At 39.8% G+C, this 14,517-nt stretch overlaps 1 protein-coding gene across 1 annotated transcript in view; it reads left to right on the top strand.

Annotated features, from left to right (window-relative positions):
* dnah6 (dynein, axonemal, heavy chain 6) overlaps positions 1-14,517 on the top strand; it is a gene marked incomplete at both ends in the record, with an annotated part of 64,523 nt that overhangs the window by 6,526 nt on the left and 43,480 nt on the right. The window contains 23 exons of the mRNA XM_083982107.1: positions 86-214; positions 370-483; positions 617-760; positions 911-1,066; positions 1,241-1,291; positions 2,813-2,905; positions 3,016-3,135; positions 3,477-3,657; positions 3,752-3,848; positions 3,994-4,222; positions 5,148-5,312; positions 5,500-5,610; positions 5,802-5,927; positions 6,066-6,221; positions 7,012-7,173; positions 8,702-8,839; positions 9,187-9,354; positions 9,468-9,616; positions 11,341-11,448; positions 11,640-11,766; positions 12,927-13,139; positions 13,226-13,447; positions 13,528-13,650. Of these exons, the coding sequence (XP_083838233.1) occupies positions 86-214; positions 370-483; positions 617-760; positions 911-1,066; positions 1,241-1,291; positions 2,813-2,905; positions 3,016-3,135; positions 3,477-3,657; positions 3,752-3,848; positions 3,994-4,222; positions 5,148-5,312; positions 5,500-5,610; positions 5,802-5,927; positions 6,066-6,221; positions 7,012-7,173; positions 8,702-8,839; positions 9,187-9,354; positions 9,468-9,616; positions 11,341-11,448; positions 11,640-11,766; positions 12,927-13,139; positions 13,226-13,447; positions 13,528-13,650 (3,282 nt within the window). The remainder of the gene's footprint in view (positions 1-85; positions 215-369; positions 484-616; positions 761-910; positions 1,067-1,240; positions 1,292-2,812; positions 2,906-3,015; positions 3,136-3,476; positions 3,658-3,751; positions 3,849-3,993; positions 4,223-5,147; positions 5,313-5,499; positions 5,611-5,801; positions 5,928-6,065; positions 6,222-7,011; positions 7,174-8,701; positions 8,840-9,186; positions 9,355-9,467; positions 9,617-11,340; positions 11,449-11,639; positions 11,767-12,926; positions 13,140-13,225; positions 13,448-13,527; positions 13,651-14,517) is intronic.

Here is a 14,517-nt window from a genome sequence, read left to right as displayed (position 1 = left end):
ATTTTCACTCTGAGCCATATCAAGTTATGACTATACAGATGTCTCCCCCCCATTTTTACCTGTTTGTCTTCTGCTTTTTGGGGAGTATCCACAAATCTTAGATCTCAATGCAGACCCCTCCCAAGTGCGTCTGCTGCTTGGGGAGCTCCAGATTTCTATAGATGAGATACAGGCCAGGGCTTCCACCCACACTTCATACCAGAAGAAATTCAAGGTGCATTTTCTCAGAATCTATCTGTAGATACAAAATGATTCACCCATAACAGACACCAAATCATAAAATTGTTTTGTGTTGAAAAAAAAGGTTGTATGGTTTCACCGACCCACCAATCCAACTCAAACCAACCTGTTCTCCCTCTCCACATAAAGATGGAGGTGACCATGTTTCAGGTTCTGGAGGCTTTAACTGCAGAATTCAAGCTGATACAGCTTCTGTGGGACTCTTTAGATGAATGGGACTCACTCCAAGATGGGTGGCGGCAGGTAAAGTGCACCCAACACGACTGCATTGTATGGTGTGACCCTGATCCTGAACAAGCTTATTGTATAATACACAGCCACAGCTCTTCCTCTCTTCTAAGCTCCACTGAGTCCTCCCATGCCCTCTCCTCCCCAGAGCACACTTCAGCAACTGTCCCTGGACCATTTGGGCTCACAGGTGACCAAATACAGCAAATATGTCAACCAGCTGGAGAAGGGCCTGCCACGAAACAATGTTGTGCCAAGTCTGAAAGCCAAGGTGGAAGTCATGAGGCAGAGGGTGAGTAGGAGAAGGTGTTTTGTTATGATTGACATGTACTTTATGACTCCGAACATAATAAAAATATCTCTTTTTGAAACCGGTTAAAAGATGCATACAACTGTTGCTGTGTCTCTATCTAAATGGTATTCATGTGTTTTCTTTCCTCAGTTGCCTGTGATCACTGATCTGTGTAACCCATGTATGAAGCCGGCACACTGGAAGACCATAGAGTCAACAGTGGGGACAGCCCTGGATACTGAAGAGCTTACTGTGGCTGCTTTGGAGGAGCTCAAAATATTCTCCTATGGCACAAAGATACAAGAGGTAGCATACAAATGGAGATACAGTTTGCTTTATTTTAACCTATTTGCATTAAACCAATCGTTTATTGTTTTTTGACTTCAGAATAAGGTGAATACAAAAAAAACATAGGCTGTTATACCATATCATTTTAGTTTGACCTGGATAAACAGGACTAACCTAAGGCTTGAATTTCAGGTGTCAGGACAGGCTTCAGGAGAAGCATCAGTAGAGACCATTATTACAAAGGTATGTGGACTCTATTTTGTTACACTGAATGAACTGCAGGAGAGGTTTACTCTATTATCGCTATCAATTACACTGTATTTTGTATTCAGACCACAACAGCTGATTATTTGGCTAAAGGCGGGTGACATGTGTGACATGTTGTACCCATGGTTGCAACATACAGTGGCTTCCATTAGTTATAAATCTGTTCTGTATCCATTGTAAAAGGCGTTGCCCACCCCACCACATCGAGCAGTCTATAATGTAGAGAAAGCTAAGCTAAGCTTTTATGTTTTTTTTTCTTTGCTTTTTATTCTAAGCATGGCCAAATATGTGGCACAACAAACAATCTGCCAAAAATAGATGAATGAATGTTTTGTTTTGTAAAACAACAGTTTGTCATTTGGAGAAGTATTATTTGCTTTCATGCCAAGAATTGGACAAGAAGATTGATGGTACTCTTATTCAAGGCATGTAAATATGAATCTGCTGCTCACATTGAGTCAGGGTAGTTCCCTGAGTAAATCTACTTGGCTCTTCACATTTTTTGGACAGACGGGAACTTGTTTTTTGTTTTTTTTCTCCAAAGTATATTTTTGGGGGCTTTTTCTCGGACAGGAGAGTTGAGAGAGAGACAGGAAATGGGAGGCAGAGGGGGGGGGGGGGGGGGGGGGGGGGGGGGGGGGGTCACAGTGGAATACATGTCATTACACATATTGAAACTGCAGTATTACACCCTTTAGGTAAGGTAATCACCAGCCCCTCTGATTGGTCTGTGCTCTTTGGCTGGTTGGTTTGGCATTGACCAATAAGTTTAGGAGAAAGTCAGGGTGAAAGTTCATATTTGGAACTTGTAAGAGTTTTATACAACTGTCTGTGTCTGTGCACAGATGTCCACCAAAGCATTTTTTTCACTCTCCTTTCAAACTTGAATATTGTATATTCAAGTTGAATATTCACATTAATTATGGTTCAATTATCTGGGGAAAATTAACTCCATGGATTAAACCTGAGGTCACAATTCCAGTGTTATTTTAGATTTTATACATTTCTCGATCATTCTCATTTCACTCACTAAGTGGGTCTTACTTTTTTCATCTTATTTTATTTTATTCCATTTTATTATTTTATGGCATTTTATTTATCCTATTTTTATTGTTTTTAGTTTTCATTGTAAAGCACTTTGAGCTGCATTGTTTATATGAAAGGTTCTATACAAATGAAGTTATTATATTAAGATTCAAGAGTTCAAAAATTCTTTATTGTCAGTATGCATACACATAAATAATTTGTGAACATCTCTTGACAAGATCAAAATCATAATAATGGTAACAGACATAACAGACTGGTGTTTGGAGCCCACTCACATACATAAAGTTGTATTCAAGGATTTCTTGAAAGTTCATATGAAAACAGTGCACATTACTATCCAGACGCCAGGCTTGATGACTGATGCCGAGAGTCCAGGTTTTTCTCTTGTGTCATAACGGATCACGGTGAGTCAATGCAATTGAACATCTGCCCCCTCAATGAACATTGTAGGTGGAGGAAACGTGGAAGACCACAGACTTTACTGTTCTGTCTCATGGTGACTCAAAGGAAGTGTTCATCTTGGGAGGCACAGATGACATCCAGGTAGGAACATGAGGCACACATTCTCACATAGGCTTCTGTAACACACTCATAGTAGGTTTAACCATCTAATTGTAACGATTTGTGTGTTCCGGTGTCTGTTTGCTGTGCAGGTACTCCTGGATGACAGCCTTATAAATGTAGGGATGGTGGCATCTTCTCGCTACGTAGGGCCCATCAAGTTCAGGGTGGACAAACTGCTTAAACAGCTGAGCATCTTTAACCAAACACTGGTAAAGGCTTAGAATAGATACCATACTATTTTCATTTGAATGAAAGAGCTTCTATTTGGCTACAAGTGACTGTGATAATACAGGATTGTCTGCCTCAGGGACAGTAAAATGCACTATTGGACTTTGGATTTGGCCACAAATGTAATGCAGTAGCTCTCCCTACTGGCTGTAGAAGTAATTAAGATGTGTTGATATTTATTTGTGTCCCATATTTCAATTCATGTAAAGAAGAATTTACCATGTCATGCCATTTGGAAGATTGAAATGTATTCATATTATTAGTTTCCCCCACTTCCTTAATTCTCAATCTTTGTTTTCCCCCTCTCTCCCTCTCTTTACAGGATGAGTGGCTTACCTGCCAAAGGAACTGGCTTTACCTAGAAGGTATTTTCGTAGCTCCGGACATCAAGAGGCAGCTGCCTGCTGAGTCTAAGATGTTTCTTGAGGTGGACAAGTCCTGGAAGAAAATCATGGCAAAGGTCAACAAGATGCCCAATGCTCTAAAAGCTGCCGTACAACCTGGTAGGTGCTCTTACAGCATGAAAATACACAGACAAAGAGAGGTGTGTAAGTGGAGACAGACATAGGCAAAACCTTGTTGTTTTATCTTACACAGATCTGCTGGAGACTTTTCAGCACAACAATGTTCTTCTTGAAAAAATACAGAAGTGCCTGGAAGACTACCTTGAATCCAAGAGAGTCATTTTCCCCAGGTACACAACATGATTTGTTTGTTACATATTAGAAAAGCACATTTTGAACTTACTTTATCTTTTTATCTTTTTTTTCCTAATCATACTTTTGCTGCTTTATTTGTATTGACTACTCTGATATCCATCCTTTATCTGGCCAATGCAGGTTCTACTTCTTATCCAACGATGAGCTACTTAAGATCTTGGCCCAGACACGCAACCCCCAGGCTGTGCAGCCTCACCTTAGGAAGTGTTTCGATGCCATTACCCGGTTAGACTTTGCTTTGCTGCCTAAACAGGATTCTGGTGAATCAGGAAAGGCGCTGGACGGTGGAGAACAAGAGACCATATACAGCAAAGACATCCTGTTTATGGTTTCCCCCGAGGGAGAGAAGGTAACGTTCGAGTAACTTTAACACTGTTAATCATCATGATCTCTGACTGTGTTTTTACTCGTGTGTGTTCTCTTGTTTGATTCCGTGCTGAGAATAAGAGAGTGAGTGGGGAGCAAAACATGCACCCAATGCCTTTTTTTCACACTGGAAAAACTTAATCGTCATCGTCAGATAATGTCACATTCCTTCTACCTAATAACCCTAGAGTGGTAGAATTAAGAAAAAAAAAAAGCTAAAACAAGTTGTTATTAAAGGAAAATGGACATGCCAAATCCAGAATGGCATTAATAAAGAAATTAAAGAATAAATTATGACAGAAATGGTTAGGCTAAGTTTGGCCTGCCGCTGGAGCATTGATGAGTCTTGACCCAGTGGCTGCTAGCCGTTTGTGCTCTGGGTTTAGGTTTTTAGTAACTACAGTATCTGAAGATCACACAGGAGCTCAGCATTATATTACTGCATATGTATTTGGCATCTTCAATGCTACAACAAAGATGACACATTTTTCATGATGTTCTGATGACTCAGGTAATGGATATCAGGCTTGCAGTCCCTCTATCACAAAGAGCAAATAAAGGTTTTATAGTGAAGCCTTAAAGGAGATATATTATGCCCCCTTTCCACAAATTAAAATAGTTCATAGGTGTCTTAAGATAATCTGTGACATGCTATTAGCATGCTAACATTGCTGCTTAGTACCAGAGACAGCTGATGAATTTACATATGGGAAACATGTTGTGTATATTTCCCTCTTTCATATTTTTATCTGCCTAGAACTTATATTGTTTTTGGGTCATCATTTAGTCAGTCATCCCATTTAATTGAGTACAGCATCTCAGTAACACCTTAAAGGAGACACATTCTGCAAAAAAGACAAGGTGTAATCAAGTCCTTAACTATAACTGATCTTGTCCTTTGTGTGTAGGTGGGTTTAACTAAGGGCTTGAAGGCACAAGGAAACGTGGAGGATTGGCTTTGCAAGGTGGAGGAGGCGATGTTCTCCTCACTCAGACGCCTCAGCAAAGCTGCCATCGCAGACTACGAGACGAAGTCGAGGGAGGAATGGGTAGTGGCTGGACATCCATCACAGGTGCACACACACATGCTTTTTAAGCTTGTTGAGAAACAGGCTTGTGTGATAATGTGTTTTATATCTGTCTATTACCTTTACATTGATAATTGTCAAGACATTTGATCTAATTTCCAGTAAATTACACATATAGGTAGTCTTATTCAAAAAAAGGTACTTAGCATCAGCTTGTGTGTCTGTCCACCAGGTGGTGCTGACCATCTCACAGTTGATGTGGTGCAGAGATATGGATGCCTGCTTGGAGGGAGACCATGACCACTTTGCTGCCCTGCAAAAATTTGAATTCACAAACATTGATGTAATCCTCAATAATTTATTTACTTTGTTTCCTTATTAACTGTTTTTTGCCCTTAATTCTCTGGTTGTTGTCTTCATCATCTGGTTAAAAGGGAATCTTCACTTTGAGCCCAGGTTTTTCATTCAGCTTTCACTTTAAAAATCTATCTCAGTATGTCTGTGTGATTTTGTGTATGTGCGTGTTTTTTTCAGAGGCTGAATGCCTTGGCAGCATTGGTGCGAGGACAACTTCCTACTTTACACCGTAACATCATCACTGCCCTCATCACCATCGACGTCCATGCCAGAGACATTGTCACTGATCTAGTTAGGCAGAAGGTACAGTAGTGCAGTGTTAGTGCAGGTGTTGCAAATGTACACAAACACTAATCAAGCATCTTGTCTGTCCTTTAGCTCGCTCTGATAGGTGCAGGACTTGACTGGAGACTGTCAAGTAACTTCAGCTTTGTTTTTCAGGTGGACACGAGGACTGACTTTGAATGGCAGAGACAGCTACGATATTACTGGGACTTGGACATGGACACGTGTATAGCCACAATGGCTCTGTCCACTTACATCTATGGTTATGAATACCTGGGAGCCTGTCCGCGGCTCGTCATCACACCACTCACGGTAACACAAAATATAATGCTTAAGTGATGTAAAAGTGGAAAGACAAATCAACATTTATTAGACAAACATTTACCATGGCAAATGTTCATTACCACTGTGCTCTGTCATTTAGATTGTACATAAACGTAATGCAAGTGGGTCAGTGACAAATAATAAAAAAAAGTTTTAAATTAATGAAAATTAATGAGTAATTAAGTGTTATAAAAGCATCAGATTTGTTGAAATTTACATCATTGTATTCATGTTGGTTTTATGACATTTGAAATGACATTTTTAACCTCTTTTTTTAACAAAAGTAAGACTGAATCCCCTGAAAATGTCAAATGGTGTAACCACAAAAGAATGATAGATATTAAATATTGTATCCACCTACAGTGGATTTAACTGTACTTATGAAAATATACTTTCTTCTGGAAACATTCAATTTAATTAGATTTGTTTCTATAATTTGATTTTAATTTTAATGCATTTTAGCAACACTGGGCAGGATATGTCCTAAAAACAAAAAGCATTTCTTCAAAATAATGTGTGACAATTATTGTAAAATAGTGTTGCATTGCAAAAGTGAATTACATTTATTCCACATTTCAGTCCAGATTTATTTTCTTGTATATAGTCAGATTTTATGAAAAAATACTAGTTACACCACCTGACAGTGGGTTGCATCAGGTCATTGACCCACGTATAAAACAGAAACACAGAGTACAATGCTTTTATATTTTCTCTGAGCTCCGATTTATCTTATGTTTAAGTAATTACACACAAAATCTTCTCTACTTATCATATTCAGGACCGCTGCTACCTGTGTCTGATGGGGGCTCTCCAGTTGGACTTGGGAGGTGCACCAGCTGGACCAGCAGGGACAGGAAAAACAGAGACCACCAAGGATCTGGCCAAGGCCCTTGCCATACAGTGTGTGGTCTTCAACTGCTCTGATGGGCTTGATTATAAGGTCAGCCATGATGCAGTCTCTTCACATAATTGCTCCTTAATTGCATCATTTTCCGCACAGTCAGTACAGATTTATCACATCTTACCTGCACGTCCAGCATGCTGTTTTAGCTTTCTGCCACTGCATGTGTTTGCTCTTACATGTACCTTGGAAGGCTGACTCTCTCTAACTGTAACTACTAAGTGAGGCCTTTAGATGGCACTATTGCAAAAGCATTGCACAAGGTAAAGCTCTAATTGCTCTTTACAGAGGCTTAGTTTTGTGCCACTAAAATATTGCCTTAATTCAGCCATGTATTTTTATTTAGGAGGTTTTTTGGTTGATCAACTTGGTTGATCATTTCAGGAACATAGGTCAAATGTGTGTGTCATGTTTGTTATATTTGCTTGATGGCTTAAAATGTGTTCCTCTATTCTTACTTAACATTTTAGTAGAAGGCACAATCTAAATTTGATTTATAACCAAAATAACACAGGAGTTGATCCTTTTATCAACATTGATTCATTGATTTTTTTTTATATATTGGATTATTTATTGTCTTTGTGTACAGCATTACTTATTTTCAGTAATGTTCATCCAATGAACACAATGTATATTTAAGTAACAGCCCCCAATGAAAACTTTAGATTGGCCCATCGACCTTGAGATGCACTACGAGTTCTAGTTTAATGCTAAATGTGTTGTGCTGTGTCTTGCATCGGAGTGAGACTGGATGGAGTCAGTAAACCTGAAAGCACATTCTGACAAGACAGCTGGAAAGCTATTCTCTCTGTGTCTGCAGTAGTTAGTTACTGCTGGAGGACACCTGGAGTGTAATAGAACTGGACCAGGCTTTGATTTAACAGGGCTTGCACCACAGTCATCTCTGGTTTTTATGTGTTAAGTGTTCTGTTCTGCTCCACTGTCTGCTTAGCACCATTTAACTAAAACATTTAATAGCACAGTCAATGAGCTATTAATACCTTTGAACTACACTTTTTTATGTCACTCATGGGAGAGTGATGTGGTGCATATAAATGTAATTCAATGATATTGCCTCCCTCTTGCAGCTGCTTAAATACACACTGCGTTCAGAACCGATAACACTTACTTTTCCAATATTGGGATTCTTATTGGAATTACAGTTACAGTTATATATATTTTTTGATCAAGGTCTTTTTATTTACCGGTAGTTTTTACAATTTACAGTTTACAATTTAACATAGGTCCAACAAAACAAAAACAGGACTTACAGTATAAAAACCAGACTTACAGTATTAGCAGTATAAAATACAGAGTTCAAAATACAGAATTCACATAGCAAGCAGCAGCAAGAAGAAACGATAAAAAAAAGGAAAGAAATGACAGAGGGCAGCAGCAGAGGTTTACAGTACTATAATATCTGCCTCCATATCTTCATCAAACATTAAGAAAGGCTGCCAAATATTATAAAATGTTCTAGTAGACCCCCTGATTGTGTATCTGATCTTCTCCAACTTGATATGGTCAGTTACAGTTATATTTAACCAATCACTTTTCTCTGTTCCAGATGATGGGTCGCTTCTTCAGCGGTCTTGCTCAGTCAGGAGCTTGGTGTTGTTTTGATGAATTTAACCGAATCGACATTGAAGTGCTGTCTGTGATCGCCCAGCAGCTCATAACCATACGAAACGCTAAAGCTGCTAAGGTGCTCCCACAAAAACACATATATACATACACCACCTTTAATTTATTTTTATTTTTTTTACATTGCATTGTTTAGAGCCACATTGTATACCAAACATTAAATGATAAGCCTTACAGATCTCTAAAGTCAGCCAAGCTTTTTACACTTTGTTACACATGTGGTAGTTTGCTATCATTTAATAAGACTATGTATTTTGCCACAAGGTCATTTGAATTGCTAGCCAGGTTTGACCATCAGCTTGAAACCACCACAGATCATCTATTTGTTACACATATACTTGGCTTGCCTGTGTAGATATTCAAGACATGATTTGAACAGCATCTCAATGAACCCTGTGCCCCACACAGCTGTCCAGGTTTCGATTTGAAGGCCTTGAAATCAAGCTGGTGATGACATGCGCCGCTTTCATCACCATGAATCCAGGCTACGCTGGAAGAACAGAGCTACCTGACAACCTGAAAGCTCTCTTCAGACCCATAGCCATGATGGTGCCAAACTATGCGCTTATTGCTGAGGTAACATGCTCTACTGTATGCGCGACGTGCCTCGTTATACTCACTGTGTTATGTTTTGTTATTTTCTAGACAGAATAGTTTATCATTCTGCTGTTTCTTGTCCCTCGCTTCAGGTGATTTTGTACTCGGAGGGGTTTGAATCCAGTAAGACCCTGGCAAGGAAGATGACACAGATGTACAAGCTGTGTTCCGAGCAGCTGTCCCAGCAGGACCACTACGACTTTGGCATGAGAGCAGTCAAGTCTGTCCTCGTCATGGCTGGGTCAGAACCTCACACTGACACACATGTAGATTCACTTAGAAAGACAAACAAGCTTTCACCTTTCCAACATTGTGACTGTGACACACTCACAGATGCACAAACACACATGCATAGATAGGTATTAGTATATATTTAGTGTCAAAGTACACAGTAAGATAATGAATGTTAAATGGAGAATTTGATTCTCTTCACACAGCTGTGGTACAGTATGGTCGCCCACTGCAGAAACAGATATTACCACTGAATACAATGGTCATCTTTGGTGTTGAACTCACATATATCTGGACATATTGTGATCAATTGTCAAATAACAAGCCAGAAACACAAATACTTCAAATGTCTCTCATTTTTATTGCTGCATCTATCTGATGAAGGAGAGAAACATAAACGAGATAAAGAACAAGAATAGATGGAAACATTCGGAGACAGTAGAAACACAGTTGTTCCTGGTGTGCTTGAGTGCATAAGTGATTTTAATGGATTCTCTTGACCATATGTAGTGAAAGTCATACTTTCGCCTGTTGGTCATTAGCTGAAGCTCAGGGAACTGTTGTAATTGGCTTGTGATGCATTGTCTGTCTTTGCCTCGATATTACTCCCCTGAGTCTGCTTGTTCCACACCAAGCGCACATTCATTATCTCTTGCCCTAATGTCTCTAATGTTTTTTTTTTGTTGCTTTTTTTAACCAAGCTTTTTACAACTGAGTGGAGCCAGCTTGTTGTGAAGATCAGGTTGTGCAATGTTGAATTAAAGGCTCATGCTGGCTGGTTATTATCCTCATTGGGAGCCAAACAGTGAAGCTGCATAAGCACCTATTGCATTGCTACTTTTTCTTAAGCATCATCATATTTAAACTGAAGCCTAGAACTGTATGGTAAAACAGTTTTGTAATGCTGCTTTTCACTAAGTTTCATGTCCGGTGCCACAAACAGGTTACGTAAATTGGACTGTGTGTTCATCCACGTTACTTTTGAACCATTCACCTTTGGATTCAATGGATCAAGCTGCAGTTTTTTTTTTCTGTGTGTGAGAGACTGTGGCGGGCCCAAACGAGCCTGTGGCGGGCCGTCACAGGCTCGTTAATTAATGGGAAACACTGAAAGCTGAGTTCATTGCAGCCTAGGATATCAATTTTTTTTCTGTCAGATTTTATATCAGAACAACTCCTTGAGCGAACTTGTTCCATTTTTCAATAACATACTGTACATGTTAGTGATTTTCAGACCAAGCCCCAGAAATGTTTTCACATAAATCTTTGAGTTTACATTTGTAAGTATACAACCATACTAGCCGAAAATTTGTGGCAAAGGTGTCACTCAAGAAATCAAATTTCATCAATTTGCCAATTATTACGTTTTCCAATGTAGTCATAATTTCATTGTCATGTATTTCAACCAACAACTATTTTTTGAAGAGCTGGCTGTGTTGTCACAAATTTGTGTATATATATATATATATATATATATATATATATATATATATACTATATGGAGGAGTAAAGTACACAAATAGAAACCAAAAGAAGGATAGGGTTAATAACAGTCACCACTTGGCCTTTACAAGTTTTCCCATAGCCATCATTAAACATGGCTTATCAAAATGTATAATTATTTGTTAACCCTCGTTAACTCCAACAAATATCATGGTTTGAAGAAACAGTGCTTATAATCTAGTTTACATAAAAGTTGTATCATTTGTAACTTAACAATGTGTTGCTTCTTAGGTCTCTAAAGAGAGAAAACCCTCATCTGAGTGAAGATGTGGTTCTTATCAGAGCGCTGAGGGATTCCAACCTGCCAAAGTTTCTGACTGATGATGCTGTGCTGTTTGGGTAAGGAAATTAATATGACTTCAAATGCATAGATGCTGAAAAATATGAGACATAATTACCAGCACAAATAAGAATGAGCATAAGCTCAGCTTTTTGTTTCCATTGTTACATGTGAAAAACAATTGTTTTTGTACTTTGTATGTAATGTAACACCCCGTCCCCATCCATCTCCATCTCCACGCCCACTATAGTGGAATACTGTCAGACCTGTTCCCTGGCGTGTGTATCCCTGAGCACGACTATGGCGTGCTGCACTCCACCATCCTGGAGTCTCTGGTGAAGCGGAACCTGCAGCCACTGGATAGCATGACCAAGAAGGTACACTGCAAGTGGGAAAAGGGAATTTATTGAAATTAGTCTTAGAAAACAACTAAATAGCAACCACACACTCAAAACACTGTGCATGTATCAATTCATTGAAATTAGTCTTGAATATATTTTGCTTTTGTGAAACACTTTGCATATGTAATACATGGGCTGCAAGAAAAAAGGCTGTAGCATTTGTACGGATGGATGGATGGATGGATGGATGGATGAAAGTAGCTTGCATGTAGTATTCTTGCTGACCCCACACATATCCTCCACTCAGAATATGAGCTCCTTCCATCAGGCAAATGTTACAGAGCCAGCAGATACAAAACCAACCGCTTCAAACTGTCATCCATCCCATCATCCATGACTCTCTTAAACAATAACTGTCACCGTTCATAGGCTTGTTTCTTCTTTTGTTCTTGCTATCCAGGTTTTAACCCATTGATACTGTGCAATAGTGGACATCTTGCACACTGTATTATGTAGGCATGAGCATTTCGAGTAATTTTCTAACCGAGTAACCTAACCTGGTCTTACTCGAGTAACCGATTACCGTACTTTAATAAAAATAGAATGACTCATAACGACACACAGCGTGGTCATACAAAATATCAGGTTGTTAATAAGAGTATAGATTGGAGTTCAAGATGCACATACTGTATGGGCCATATGTCCGTCAGACAGAGCACATTTGTGCCCCTGTTGCCTCAGAGGGGAATTTAATTTTTTTCAGTCATTAGCGGTGCCTATTTATTAGTCCACACTGCATTTTGGCGACTATGCTCCTCTCTGCCTCGCATTGTCTGAGGAAATAACTCGGAATGTTTCAGAATGTTTGTAGGCTGAAAGCCTATTTTCTATCAGACTTGATGACACCTGTCGTCTCACTCCTGACGGCTTACGCCGAGGGAACCACAACAGATTTTTGTAAGAGGTTTGAAAGTTCGAGGCTCGATCCAAAAATGCTTTTACACAGCAAAAAACCATGTTGTTTGATCCAAAACTGTTTAACACTACGAAAAACCCAAACCATGGCATGATTACTGTATGTAGTTTGATCCGACACTAGACTGTGCTCTAACATGCCATTTACCGATTAGCAGCCTAATATTATGTGTACTGTTTTACTCCTTTTTTCTTTTTTTTCTTTTTTTACTTATAACCAGGTGATCCAGCTCTTTGAGACCATGTTAGTGCGTCATGGTGTGATGTTGGTAGGGCCCACTGGTGGAGGGAAGACCACTGTCTACACTATTCTGGCAGACACGCTGGAGTCCCTCCATCGCACAGGGCACGTGGCCGACAACCCCTTCTATCAGCCTGTCAAGACCTATGTCCTCAACCCTAAATCTGTCACCATGGGAGAGCTCTATGGAGAGGTACGTAGCAGTGCTGAAAGTAAACGATACAACGGCTTATTTGCTTCTCTTTCTCTACATACATTTGTTCTCTGTGTCAACCTCAGGTCAACACCTTGACACTGGAGTGGCGTGACGGACTGATGGCCCTGAGTGTCCGCGATGCAGTCAACGACACCACAGATATCCACAAGTGGGTGATCTGCGACGGGCCAGTTGACGCCCTGTGGATTGAGAACATGAACACCGTACTGGACGACAACAAGATGCTTTGTTTGGCCAACAGCGAGAGAATCAAGCTGACTTCATCCATACATATGGTGTTTGAGGTCAGAGCCTGTGTCCCTCGTTACCTTGTGTCTGCTGAGCATGGCATATCCAAACAGGTAACATACTATGTGTTTTGCAGGTCCAGGACTTGGCTGTGGCGTCCCCAGCCACTGTCAGTCGCTGCGGGATGGTCTATATTGATCCTGATGACCTGAAGTGGATGCCCTATGTCCAGACGTGGTTCACTGGTCTGGCAGCTAAGGTGGCACATTCTGTATATCTGTCTTTTGTAGAGGTTTTTAACACAGTTTCAGAAATGTTGGATAATAGCTGCTCATTGTATTAGAGCAGGGGTGGCAAACACATTTTAGTTCAGGGGCCACATACAGGGCAATTTGATCTCAAGTGGGCTGGGCCAGTATAATACTGTATCAGCATAATAACCTATAAATAACAAGAACTCTAAATGTTTCCCTTTGTTTTAGTGCAAAGAAGGTTGTTGTTATTGTTATTGTTTGCTTGTTTTTATAATCCTGTGTTTTATATGTAAAGCAATTTTAAACGGATAGTTCAACATTTTGGCAAATTGGCCCATTGCCATAATCCCTATAGTTTTAGCAGTAGGTTTGTTACCTTTAATTGGCAGTGCAAGCTATTTTTAGAACGGCGGAGCAGAGCTGCGAGCTGCTTATAGCTACGCTACGGAGGCTCATGGAATTTCTTGGTTTCACTCATCAAACTCATCAAATACACAATCCAACAACTCCAAAACGCTCTGGTGGACAAATTGTGACCTGCACATTCACCACGCTATGAGATAATAACATTACGAGACAGAATTGTTGACAAATTCATCCTGTGGGCCGGATTGGACCCTCTGGCTGGCCGGTTTTGGCCCACGGGCTGCATGCACCCCTGTATTAGAGGATCTGTGCAGAGATTGATTATAATACTGTAATTATATTTGCATGCAACATGGTCTCACAGATCAGTGTTATTTGATGCACACCATAGGTACAGTACAGTATAAACAGGTTGTATCACATTTCCTGTCAGGTCATAGTTACTGCCTTTATATAAACATTAAGTTCCACTGAAACTCTTTACATCACCGACTACTGTTTCATCG

This window comes from Trachurus trachurus, assembly GCF_905171665.1.
Source record: "Trachurus trachurus genome assembly, chromosome: 1".
Taxonomy (NCBI): Eukaryota; Metazoa; Chordata; class Actinopteri; order Carangiformes; family Carangidae; genus Trachurus; species Trachurus trachurus.
Note: the sequence above shows the minus strand (reverse complement) of the source record. Positions and strands in the feature narration are given on the sequence as shown.